General features: G+C 40.2%; 1 protein-coding gene across 1 annotated transcript in view; it reads right to left on the bottom strand.

The window, feature by feature from the left end:
• Positions 1-14,022, bottom strand: part of SLC8A1 (solute carrier family 8 (sodium/calcium exchanger), member 1) — a 333,481-nt gene that overhangs the window by 39,633 nt on the left and 279,826 nt on the right. The window contains exons 7-9 of the mRNA XM_012653809.1: positions 13,535-13,603; positions 6,960-7,090; positions 2,896-2,995 (exon numbers count right to left, since the gene is read on the bottom strand). Coding sequence (XP_012509263.1) covers positions 2,896-2,995; positions 6,960-7,090; positions 13,535-13,603 — 300 coding nt within the window. The remainder of the gene's footprint in view (positions 1-2,895; positions 2,996-6,959; positions 7,091-13,534; positions 13,604-14,022) is intronic.

Below are 14,022 nucleotides of genomic sequence, written 5' to 3'. Positions count from 1 at the left end.
TGTAAGAATTTGGTTCACGGAAACATTATGGTCATAGGAGGCCGAGGTACTGAGCTATGAAATCCAGAAAAAGCAGAGGAGCAAAAAGACCGCCAGGGGGTTGAAACTTTGAAACTAGTAACGAGAAAGAGAAACAAAATCCTATTTACAAAATTATTATTTTTGTTTAGCAAGATATACAGAATCAATACTGCACAGAAAATTGCATAGCAAAAAAAACCTCTCAGTAGAGCCCTTTAAAAGCAATTTAATATTTTTAATAAGGCAAATCTTTCTGATCTTCAAGCATTTAGCCATGAAATTTTAAAATCCAATGAAAGTCTGTCTTTGATAAATGCTGCTTTACAAATTTTATTGTCCATGTAACAACCTAAGAATGCTGACATTCTTTAGACACTTACATTTAATCATAATGACAAATACTGAGCTTTCAAAACTCCCTTTCACATAATTTAGTAAATTTGGTGCCTTTAAAACATGGGTTTACTTTTCTGATATGTTGTCTCTCAAAACTGTAAATAAGGTCAATTTTCCCAGCAGCCTGCAACTATGCCTTATTCCCCAGCGGCCATTTAGAAACATAAAGCACAATATATTGCATGACAAATAAGAACACTTGAGAAGTTTTGTATCTCATTCATTAACAGTTCTTCAAAACATTTAGGCAGGAGTTAGTCCCATCATGAAATGATGAATGACATGATGGCACCAGGAGTCATGGCAAGGCCACTCACTCTGTCCATGAGACAGAGTTGGGGAGCAATTTTCCTCCCTTTGAAATTTCTCTTTCTTGTAAGGGCAGCGGGGAGTACACTGGACTATCGTATTCAGTAGATCAGGACTCTGAGCTACGCTCCAAAGTCAAGTTGCCTCTTTGAGACTCAGATTCTTCTTCAATAAGACAAGAACAATCATAACAGAAAAGGAGGATTGAATTCAACACAATATATGAAAGTGTTTGCAAACTAAAATCCATCTTTTTCAAGGAAGGCAGTATTTAACATCTTTATAGTTGTATTTCCGTTCTGATGAGAATCAAATAACATGACTTTGCCCTTGTGGGCAGCAGAATCTCACTCACTGTTTAAAGCGGCTCTTTTCCACTGTTATAGACTGATCATAAAATATTTCCGTGGTCCCTGAGAGTTACAGAAATATGTGAATGAATGAACACAAAGCCATTCCACTGCTAAAAAGCAAATTTGGCCTTAGTGTGTCTATTGATGGGGTTATCCTGGCCATCTATTTAAAATTACAGCCCCTACACACACTTCCTGTCTTCCTCCACAGCTAAATTTTTTTCATGACAAGCTCACCATCATATATACACTTTATTTTAATTCATTTATCTTATTTGCTGTGTCCTCCATTAAACTGTAAGCTCTGCTTGGGCAGGGGTATTTGTTTCATTCACTGTCATTTACTTTGCACCAAGAACAATGACTGACATATAGAGAAATGAATGAATGATGACCAGCCCATGACCGTTACACTAATACCCATATATCTGCAGCTAAAGAAAACCTGGAAACTATTAGGAATGGTTCATTATAAGGCTTATGTTGCTTTTAATGTTTCAATTCTGATATCTCAAAGCCCATAAAACACTTTGTTCACTTTTAATGTTTTCTATGATTAGCCTCGTCAGCAGTTTCCTATTCCAGGCATTTTTTGTCTGTTTAGTTCTTATCTCTGTAAAGAGGGAGTAGAGCTTGTGCCTCAGATGCTAATCTTAGATTTATAGAAAAATATAAGCCATAAAGAGGGAGTTTCCCACTCCCCCATTGCAGCTTAAGTGCAAATTCCAAATCCACTCTCCTAAGCAGTTACCGACCATTTAATGTTCATAAAATCCCAGTGTGTACTCAATTGAAAGAAACTAAAACATGATTATAAACAGCACTAACAATAAACAGGCATAAAATTCTTTACCACCCTCTGCTCTCACAGAGCTTGGGAGATCTGTCGAATTATCCTGTGGCAGATTGGAAAGAGGGAGTTGTGTTAGAAGTCACGGCCCAAACGCTAGTGACGCTGTGTCCATGTTTTACAGCTTGGGAATCACTACATATTTAGAAAACTCTAGCTTTGTTCGTTAGCTGTAACTGTAGAAGGGGAGCCTGCAGGGATCCTTCAAGGGAAAGAACCAGTGTAGATGGGGCAGAAGAACCAGGAAAAACAATCCCAGGATAGTGTTGCTTTCATGAATTTTTAAGAGGGACTTTCCTCTATCTTTATACAATCAGACAGAGAGTGGACAAGGTTTGACAATACAGGAAAGGGATACTTTTTTCTGTATTTAATTTCCTCAGGTTTCTGACTCCTTGAGCTTGAAAAACACTTCATTTTGTAGGGTTTTCCTAAATAAAACTCCACATTTCGCTTGTACAGGAAGAAACAGAATGCGATTCTATTTCCATTTCTAGAGCAAGTGCAACCACTTATTTGTGAAATGTTGAAGAGAGTGTAAAATGATGCAGATGGTTGTGGTAAAATGCTTGATGGCTTCCTTTCCCACCTGTGATTTTGCTGCTTTCTTCCTGACCTTCCCTTGTCTACTTTGTGCTGTTTTCAGGGAATTTTCCAGACAAAGCCTCGTGATTGGCTATCAGTGAATTAGAGACACAAAAGGCTCTAAATTTATCTTGTTTATTTCCAGAGAGAAAGATGCAATATAGATGGAAAAAAAAATGCCATGTTTGAAGACATTTGCTTCACTTAGATGTCTAATTTAGTCTCCAAAATGTGCAAACATGCAATAAATGCATTTACTTCTCTTTTAATTCTAGCATGGAGGCCCTTCCGTGCTTTGCCATAGACTAAGTAGTCACAGTAGGAAAACTCAGCTCAGATCCGGGCCATTTTAGTTTATGACATGCTGAGAAAGGCACTCACCCGCACTGACAGTGATAGCTTCAATGAACTGTTCTCTCCAGCTGTTGGTCCCAACCACGAGGGCCAGGTTTGTCTTCTTAATGAGTTTGTCCACAGTACTCTAGAAAGGTTGAAAAGAATAATATAATAACTGCTGGGTTTGTTAAGGCCTCGGGAAATCTAAGAGAGTGTTGATTTTGAAACCCCAGAGTTATATAAAGGGTAGCAGATGTTAGGCTCAGAACAACAGTATTGACATCAAACACTGTTATGATTATGCAAACAAGCATGGTTCTTAGTTGGAAACATTTTGAAATGGAAACTTCTTTGTAGCAAATACAAGCCTCCTTCACTGACTAACAGCCAATGAAGAATAGCCTCTGTGTTTAGAATAGCAGATGTTGCAAAAGCCCATCCATTCTCTTTGAATGCTGTCCCAACTTGCTTCTCTACTGACTTCATCTATAGTGTGCTGTCTGCAAGTGAATTAATATATGTTCTGCTCAGCACCACCTGTGAATAGCCTGCAGTAACAGACAGATTATGAAACCAAAAACTGTTATTTGGGGTTTTTGTTTATCAATGAAATGTAGCCAGACAACAGAGTCTCAAGGTTGCTCACTGCAAGATCATCAATAAACGGACTTTTCTTTGGCTACTAGTTTGGTCAGCCTACTGGCTGTTAGAGAATTCCACTCTCACCCTACTTGTGTTGCAAACAAGAATAGACAAGATAAGACAAGACAAGACAAGGTCAACTCTTACGGTAGAGGGCACATTGCAATTTACCTTGCCCTGAATTTCCCCTGCTTTACTGGCACTGTGCTGCATACCCCTTATTTTTCTTTGGTACTTTTAAAGCACTTTGTTTTGTACAATTAGCACTCTCTAGCTTTCTAAATTCAGTTAATGTAACAACAGGAGCGGCCAAGCATTTACAGGAATACTAAGTAAGCAGATGCACCCAAAGCGCTACCACAAATCAGGGCAACTACAGGAAAAGGGGTAATTTCCACAGCATTGAGGCTGCTCCTCCCAGAGAAACTACCACATCAACTAGTCTACCAAACATCCACACTTACTGTCAGAGCATCCTCGAATTTCCACTCATTGTAAAGAGGCAGAAAACAGGTATTATTTGTCTGAGGTTAAAATCTGTACATGTTTAACACGGTGTACCTGGATTGACTGTAGTTTGAGAGAGAGTATGTTATCAGCTAACGGGAGTAAGGAAACTGAGATTCGAGGGGCTTGTAGGAAAGGCCAAAGCCAAATCATAATATAAACCATGTTAGCTCAAGAAGAGTCACTGGAACTGACTTGAAACATTGAGAAGATAATAAACATGAAAGGGCCCATCTCCAACTGACTCACTCTGTATTTGCAACATTATTCTTGGCTGGATTATATGTCCTTAGGGTGGTGACCTTTCAGCTTCTAGCCTTGTGTCTAGAACTGCTGGTGCCCCTGATAAGAGCTCTGACAGTCACTGTTCTTGGCCACCATAACTTGAAGCACATGACACGCATCTGTCTTTCGTCTCTCAACTCAGCTACATCTCATCAAGCAGGCTTAGAATCTTGGTTGATACAAATTCAAAGTACTGTGTAGAATGCAACAAGAAATGACCTCAACTTTCCCTTATGTAATGGAAACTTGGGACAGCTCTCTCCAAAGGGGAACTCTCTCTTGTGCTGAAGCCAAGGCAGAGAATTCTATCACCTGGGAGATAAACAGCTGAACACAGACTTTCCTCAAGAAATATCTGCTAGAGAACAAATTTCTAAGATAAACTAAACACTTATACATGTGTAAAACCCAGGGTAGATATTAAACATTAGTTCACGTTAATCCTGCGGGACTGTGGGATAGTCAGGGTTCTTCCTAGGACTTAATTTGCATATGAATCCTGTCCTGGAGTGAATAAAGATGAATTTGAAGTTCAGATACCTAAACTCAGACATTGCTGTCTGTATTTACCTGGAGGGTTCCTAAATGCCAATGATCAGCTCTTGACTGCTCTAGACTTTCAAGAGATTGTAAAAGCTCACCCTCAGCAATAGGCATGAGTAAAGCATGTCCTTAGTCACAACATAGTAAGCGAAAACTCGGTGGGCAAAGCAGAGTGCGACATTGTATGGTGTCACCCAGGTTTGGGTCTCTAATGCAGTTTTGGGAGCTTTGAACAAGTTCTTTAAAACAGCTATGCTCTAGAAAGAAGTTTCTTAGACAAATGAAACAAAATCAAAATTAAGACTTGAGGGCACTTCAGAAACAACCCCCCAAAGTGCCCTTTAGCTGTTAATGGTAACTGTACTGATGATCTTTGAGGAGATGAGAGGAAATAGTCTATGGAAGCTATTCTAAGGGGGTAAGGGGAGAAGTACCCAAAACAACTGAACTTAAGTAAAGAAAATGTGGGACTTTGAAAGGTTCAGATCATTGGACTGGTTATCAGAAAGAGCTTTGGATCCAACAAAGCTTTGCTGCCTGGAAGAGTGTGCCCTGCCTTACCTAACCCAATACTTCTAAAGGAAGCTATCATGATTTCACTTCCTATCATGAGTGCATGGAAGGGGAAGGTTACGGATTATTCCATAAGGAAGAAGAACACACAATCCCCCATGAGAACTCTTGGAAGGGCGGGGACTTTGCTTTGGAAATGCCAACTCACAGAATCTCTGCTGCAGCAAGTGGCACCAGGCCCTGTGATTCCAAATGAAAAGAGGAGGAGTGAGGCTGGACACACCTGGACAAGAGATGGACAGATTGGTCCACAGACATGGACAATCTGAGATTCCTGTACTTCTGGAATCATAGGGAATGTGTGCATCTTCCAGTCACGGCTGTGCAACAAGCCAGGGTTCCATATCATACAACGGGTGGGTTCTGATGTCAGGATCTCCCTAGAAAGCTTTGGTTCTAGTGCTTATCTCTGCATTCTCTTTCTATGGGAATGAGTCAAAGGAAGCGTTAACAGATTCTCAGTGGCCTGAAAGGGAAAGTTTAATTGCATTTTTATCTTTTAATAATTCCACTATAATTGCAAAGACATTTTGCTTTCCACCTGTCTCCTATCAGACACCTTAATTTGTGAACTAAATTTAAAAAATAATTAATAGACCCAGCTAAATAAAAAGAGGCCACTATTATAAAAAAGAAAATCTAGATAAAATATTGAAGTTTCTAAGTTGGTGGCCTGGTTCTCCCTTTTGAAATCATTCTGGTTTTTCAAACAGGAGCAGAGTCTGCTTTTGAAAAACAGGTGAGGAAAACTGTTGTGCTCTGGGTTTGTAATTCTGGAAAGCAGGAGAAGCGATGCACTTTTTCATTTCTCACTGCAGAATGGAGATGTGGCTCTGCTCACTGTCTTCTCAGACATCGGGACTGTGTGAGTGAGAAGGGATGGTGGGGTAGGGGCAAAGAGGGGTGCTAAGGATCCACAGGAAGTTTCATCTCAAAGGCTTAAGCTCAACCCCAAGGCCCCTGTATTCAACTTCTGAAAAAATAACTTTCATTTTCTAGAGAATTGGGAATCCAATTTTATCAGCTCAACGATAAACTCTCTGGTTGCAGGCACTATACCCTCAGTATGTTGACTGTGCTAAAATGGCCTCAGATATGAAGAGGATGACAACATAAATGAGAGCTTGTCAATGGGATGTTCCATAGAGAGAGATTACCAACCCCTCCTCTAAAACAAAAGCCTCTTAAGTTTCAGCAGTATGGATGCTTTGCTTCTGACAGTTATTAGCTTTTTCAAATACAGCTTGGTTTCTTCCACACATAACAATCTCTTGGAATCCACCTTTGCATTTTCCTTCCTATCCCCTCAGATAGCACCTGCCTTTTGGGGCACCTCTGACCTTGTGCAGTGACAGATGCCTCATGCCAGACCCTCATTCTGATGCTGTTTAGTTTATAGGATCTGTTTGTTCCCTACTAACTCTACAATTCCAATTTGGCTCCAAAGGCCTCTCACTACCTCCCTTTCCAGATGGATCTTACAGCTTAGGCCAACACTATGAGCAGTTTTGGTCCCAAGGTGGGCCTGGCTTCCCAGTGGGCAATGTTGTTGAGCATACCTTGAATTCATAGGATTCTTCAATGATCACTTCCAACTTCGTGTGTTCTCCCAGGATGGGGCGCCCCATTTCTGCAATGCGCCTCTCCTCTTCCTCTTTGCTGGTCAGCGGCTGCTTGTCATCATATTCGTCTGTGAAAGGGAAGGGCAAGAGAGTGAGGAATGTACTGTTTTATTTGGAAATCCCTGGATCTTACCACAATAAATCCAAGGAGGAAGGAAGCCCTAATGACCTACTAAATGTCCCTTGGGTGAGATCATGAGGCTGGAGGGGAGAATTAGACAGACACTTGTCATACTGTGCAGCATATCACAGTGACAGCAGGTGATTATGATGCCCCACAATCTAGGCTCATGCAGTTGAGGAAAAGTAATGCACGGGGGCATAGCACTGAGAAAGACTCTGCCTGCACATTGTCTGTGTTGAGGGAATCACCCAGCTGGTCCCCGTAACGCTGGCTCAGCTGGCTATTTGTACACATTCCTTCAGCACATGACCAAAGGGAAACACAATTAAAAGCACTACAGTGACCTGAAGGATGGGAGTGTGTGGCCTCCTCCTCTCCATTTTCTAGCAACGACAGAAAATACCCCAGGCCTACAGAGATGGGAACAGGAAATTCTGATCTTAGCCTCTCACTTGTCAAAAGCCCCTGTTGCAAGTTAAGCAGCAAAACATCCATTGCATAATTTTGTAAGATGCCTGGGCTCCAGCGCTTCCTCTTTCTGGTGCAAAGCCCAATTGTGTTAGGAAAACCTTGACCATGTTAATCTTAAAGTAAACAGGGAGGGCGAGGGTGAGTCCTCTAGGGAGTTAATACTCACTCACCATGTGAGCCTGATTATTTCCAAAACCACCATGTAGCTCACACTCCAGGAGAGGCTAGTGGGTGCTGAGAAAATGTTAATGGAGCCAAGAGTCCATTAATGAGGGGAAGCTCACCAGTTGGTCCTCTCTGTGTGAAGGTCATTAGGACAAATCCCAGACTGAAAAGGCCATGCACATAAGAAGGACAAACACTAGTCCTGTAATTACTCTTATCCTTCAGGCCCAGGATGCTGGAACAAGACAGGCTACTTCCTCTCAGAGTCAAGTGGAATGAACATCGTCTCCAGGGAAACAGTATGGGTGATATGGAAAGACCTCAGCCCTGATGCCCTCACCTTTAGGACTTCCGGACAAATGCCTGCAACAGGAGTCTGTTGACTGAGGAGACATCCAAAACAGAGGGACTTCTTGCCTGGGCTTCCTGCCTTTTGCATTTAGACACCAGCTTTTGTGGAAGTCCATACCTCCCATTCCCTCCAAAGACCCATGGCTTCCCCTCTGCTGAGGAACCCTACTGCGATGGCTCCATTTGTTGCTTTAGCAACCGTTGCAGAGAATGGTTCCTAGCCCAGTTGCTCACTGCAAGGGCAGGGAGCAAATGGGCTAGAGGCACTGACAGCATTTTATATACTAAGTGTCAAAACCAAAAACAGGAAAAAGCAGAATGTAGCGTATCTATTAATTCTTTAGTACACATTTAATAGTGTCTTCCTAAAAGGCTATTTTAAAATTTGCTTTTCTATCCCCAGTGATTACAGGGCACCAAAGAAATTAGATGAAGACTTAGTGATTCTGGACAGGTCAGAAGCTGCTGAATGTTAGCAGAGGCAAAGGAGAGGGACATGAAGATTAATTTTAACTGTAAAAGTGGTAATATTTTTAATAGTAGGATTGGAAAGTTATGACCCAAAGGAAGGCAAAGATTTCTGGTTGGGGTCTCTTAAGATTTGTCCTTGTGAAATTATGTGTTTAGTCAAGGCTGTTGGCTGAGATACGTGAAGTCCAATTTATTCAGTGCTCATATCAATCAAATTTTGATTACCACTGCTTTCTGATCCATAAACCCAGGATAATTTTTTGGGTAGTTTTCATAGCAGCAGGTGATATTAGTGTCTTTGTTCAAAACTTTGGCTGACCATGGATGTCTTGAAGACTGGCATCATTTAAGAATTATTTTCCCAGAAGAAGAAATATTATAACTTGGATATCTATTTGAATTGTAAAGCCATTGGTGGAGAATATCTATTATGGTCCTCTTTTCTGTAGTTTACTTATAAACAATAAGTTGCTTTTAATGGGATTCAAGGCAATTTAGGTAGGAAAAATAGATAAATTATGAAAGAAAGGTGATGTAGTAGCATTGTTTAGTGCAGCATTTCACAAAATGAAACTGGTTTGGAACATGGTATTAAATAAATGGAAATGGTAGTAAATGAAATTAAGTCATACAGTAAATAAAAAAGTTTCTTTTTCAATAATCCTTCAGGCCTGATCAAGAAGAACTGCTTAATTTGGTGCTATTATATCTTTAACTAGTTCTTAATATTTGGGTTTCTACTATTTTAAGAGAGAGAATATAGTTCTCAGGCATAGAGCATTTGACTGTATCTAGCTAGAATTTAATAGCATTTTTCCCATTAAAAATTTTTATTAAGGTCATTAAGTATGAAATGTCTGTTTTCCTTAAGTACTAAGTTTGACAGTTGTTATCTCTAACATACCACTTTGACACCTCTTGTTTTATCTTTATTGTGAGGGTACATCCTCATTCTTTCAAAAACATACTTTGGCTTGTTATTATCTTTCAAAGATTTTTAGAGCAATTTTTGTGAAACCATGACTAAGTCAAAAATTTATGTTATTTTAGAACATGAGTTCTGTCATGGAACCAATGCAGCATAGACAGCTTGAAATATCAATGAAGTGTTTGGGAAGAATGTGGCTAATGAAAACACAGTATGTCGATGGTTTGAGAAGTTCCATTCTGGTGATTTTAACTTTGAAAATGAGCAATGTGGGCAACGTTAGATCAAAGTGGATAATGACAAGCTGAAAGATGTAGTGGAAGTGGATCCATCCCAACCTATGCGTGAATTAGCAGCAAGGTTTGACGTTACTATTCCAACAATATTGGACCATCTGAAGCAAATCAGCAAGAAGCTGGATAGATGTGTTCTGCATGAATTAAAGGAGCATCAGAAGAGAAATCATCTCGAAGCTTGCCCTTCTTTGCTGTCACAATATAAAGGCAAACCATTTCCACACCATATTGTTACATGTGATGAAAAATGGCCTCTTTTTGACAATCCCAGGGGTTCAGCACAATGATTGGATAAAGGTGAAGTGCCAAAGCACAGTCCAAAACCAAATATTCATCAAAAAAAAGCTCATGGTGTCTGTCCAGTGGTCCAGCGCTGGTATTATCCACTACAGCTTCATGAAACCTGGTCAATTGATTACAGTGGATGTCTACTGCAACCAACTGGACAAAATGATTAGGATGCTTGCCAGTAAGCAGCGAGATTGATCAATAGAGACAGGTCAATCCTCTTGCAAGACAACACTTGACCACATGTCACACAAACAATGCTGCTCAAATTACAGAGGCCGGCCTTGGAAACTCTCTGTCTTCCACTGTATTACCAGACGTTACACCAACTGACTATCACTTCTTCCAGGCTTTGTACCACTTCTTGCAAGGAAAAATATTCAATTCTTGACAAGCTGTGGAAAATGCCTTTCTCAATTTCACTGCCACTTGCTCTCCAGGCTTCTTCGCTGGTGGTGTAAACCAGCTACCATTAAGATGGCAAAACTGTGTCAATAGTTTAGGTGCATACTTTGATTAATTGTACTGATTCTTATTTGAAACATAATAAGTTAATTATTATAAACTTCTGATTTGAAATCAGACGTTGCATATTTAATGACCTAATAAATCATACTTTCTATTTATGACAAATGGTACTGGTTTTCCTTGTGACTTAAAGTTTTCTTTTAAAAATAAATTTAGTGAGCAAAAACATGAGGTAATTAAAAAGATTATATTAAGTGAATAATATAATTGGTATGCAACCAAGGCAAAAATTATAAAGGAGGTATGTAAATGACAAAAATTAAGGAAATACTGTCTTAATAGATTTCATGCTAATCTAAATAAAAGTGAGGTACCTTGTTTCTATCACATACTACACTCTTGCTCCAAACTGACTTGGATTTCTTAATATACTTTCATCCCATTGTCTATCCACCTGGAAAAGCTTTGCTATCAATATCTGGGTAAATTCTACTTATCTTTCAAAACCTTACCTCTTCTTACATGAAATATCTCCTGGTTGATGATTAGGGACTTAGGACTATCACTCTAACCTTAAATTAATTCCTTCATATTCATTGTGTGTATTGAACATGCATACTCTTATACATTGTTTTTTATTTTTAATAAATTACCTTGACATACTAATGTCCAGCATGTAAACTTGCTGAGATATTAATAGAATAGTATGTCTCCTTGCACTTGGAACTACCCTGGTATCTCCCAGGGCCTGTTACAAGGTATGGAATGTAACAGTAGGTGCTTGGTATTTGTTGTGTGACTCTTCAACTCATTGTTAGCAAAGCCTCTTATTTGCTCTGTCCATAAAAAAGGATCATTTATTTATTGAGCACATGTCTACACCACATCAGCAGAGCCACAGACCTCTCCTGCCACCCTCTGCCTTCCAGCAGGAGCTCACGGTCTAATGGGAAGAGAGACATTTAGATGGACAACTTCTAGTACAACATGGTAAGGACTGAGGACCAGGGTTGGGGGAACAACTCACTCTGCCTGAGCGGGTCAGGGAAGGCTTCAGGAAAGAGCAGCTATTTGAAATTGGCCTGGAAGAATGTATAAAAGCTCACCAGGTGAAGGTGTTGGTAAGGATGGCTAGGAGGTGGTGGGATGAGTAAATGCATTTCAGGCTGAGAGAAGTCAAAGTACAATGGCACAGAGTCACGGAAGGGGCAGGGCTATTTTTACTTTATAAGTATCGTGAGCTTATATGTGACTAAGAGATGGCAGGTGGACAGATCCTATTGTTGCTCTACAATGATAGCGACAAATTAGCATTTATGGTCTAGATTTTTGACACTGGCAAAAATGAGAGCTGAGTCTTTTTTTAAAAAGTGTCCTCTCTTTAGATACCTTTTACTGAATAGGGAAATGGTTTAACAGCATTTTAAAAATTTTGATCATTTACTATGTTTGTTTCCTTTACACTTTGAGCACTGCCTCAAACGCAGGTCATTTTACTATGGTAGAGGTCAGTTTTATTTCCTTACTTATGCAGAGTGACGACATACTGTTGTTTTAGTTTTGTTTCTCAGATAGAGAAAATTAATTTTCTCTCTCTATGTGCATACATATGAATATGTTTAAAACTCGTCATATTTTATTGAGAAGTTAGAAATAAATTACATAACATCATAGTCTTAACCAACCAAAACAATTTAAAGATCAAATGCACAATTAACAGCCACTGTTAAAATCAATATTGACAGGACATAAAACAATCCTGCAATAAATTCCCTAGTGGGGAATCTCTCTTCTCCTGAGTAATTGATTTTGCAAACAGCAACAAACAATAAAAGCTAACAGGTACCTGGAGTCAGGGAAAAATAGAATTTTGAAAAAGCTGCTTCTAATGCATTCTGGTTCGGGCTGCATTTTAAGGCGGCCTCACTGTGAGAGATGAAGGGCCGAGAGTGGGAATCCCTATTAGAAAACAACACAACCCACAGGGGCGATCTCGTTATTGAGATCTGTACCTGAGGAGCTACTGTTGGCATTCTTTAATGTGGTCGCAATTTCTAATCCCAATGAACCGTGTAGAATTTGGAAAAGGGTCCATGGCCAGCTGTGGGACAATTTGCTCAAGATTCTTTCAATCCTTCACTCAGAACTGTGCTGACAAGTCTGAAAGAAGAAATCTTTGCACCTGGATGGCCTCTCTGATTAGAGCCTAAGGGAACTGGTACTTTTATTTCCATGAGGAATATTCTGGAACAACTCTATAGTCAGGGCAGGTGTCATGATTATTGAACAGGGGTGTGGGATGTGAGGATGAGGAAAGTCTTACTGGGTCAGGCAGAGTGTTTTCTACCACCATGGCCAGGGGTGGGTGATAGTGAAGATTAAAGAGCAAATATCCCTGTTCTCATCCAGAGATTTAGTGCCATCAGATGATAGCGGGCTCTAGACCTATACTAGATTTGAGACAGTGTGTAATCCTCTAGTCACCCTGTCAATGTTCCTTTAATTTCCCTGTGGAGAAACCTCAGAGATGTACTATCACCTGTGCATATCTGGTTACTATCATGTTGCCTGGAGGCAGGGCAGGCAGGCTCTGGGACGAAATACAGCTCAGCTTTTAAAGAAACTTCATCATACTTGGGATGAAAAATTCACGTGTGAGAAGACACATTTGCAAGAAATCTGGAATGTATTAAAACTTGAGAGGGGGAAGCCACTGGATCAATTTTCTCTTTAAGTCCATGCAACCCCCTCCCTCCACAATGCCTCCTGTTTCGCCCTGATGTGGTTGTGTTGTGTTGTTATCCACCGCACCCCCAGCTGCCAGAGAAGCCACAGCGTTATTTAGCAATGTTTCAGAGGCGACAGAGCTAAAATGTATGTCTGTAATGTCTCTAAGAGCTAAAGAACACTTGAAGGCTGTGATTTTCAAGGGCCATGATGAAATGAGTACCTGCGAAGGTGATTATAGTAGAGGGAATCGGATGTTCTCTAGCGTGAACTTTCCTGAAGACAGGATGGCCTAGCAAAAGGACAGGAAGAAAATCAGCAGAATGGATTGCACTGGTTTGCTATCAGAGCTTTGTGGGATTAGTAAACTAAACATCACACCCATATGCACACATGGCAAGCAATGTTAGTTTGGGGATTAAGTGGTCATGGGTCACCCCTACATAGGTTGCAGAAGGGACCAAGAGATGGGGCAGTTGTTCCATGAGCCAAACCAGACTATGTTAATGAACCACACATCTTATGGTAGGAGGTACAGCCAGATTCCTTCAGGTGTCCGAAATGGAGTATCCAGGTCCTTTAAGTTACTACTTCCAGAGGCATCATGGAACAACAGAAAGCACTTGGTGTAGGGACAGGTGTCCTGGTTTTGAAGCCTATTAACACCAAGATTATAGCCTTGAGTAGGTTATTTCTCCAGTTTTTCCATAT

This window comes from Propithecus coquereli, unplaced genomic scaffold (assembly GCF_000956105.1).
Source record: "Propithecus coquereli isolate 6110/MARCELLA unplaced genomic scaffold, Pcoq_1.0 Scaffold43, whole genome shotgun sequence".
Lineage (NCBI taxonomy): Eukaryota > Metazoa > Chordata > Mammalia > Primates > Indriidae > Propithecus > Propithecus coquereli.
This window is presented reverse-complemented; position numbering and strand designations above follow the sequence as displayed.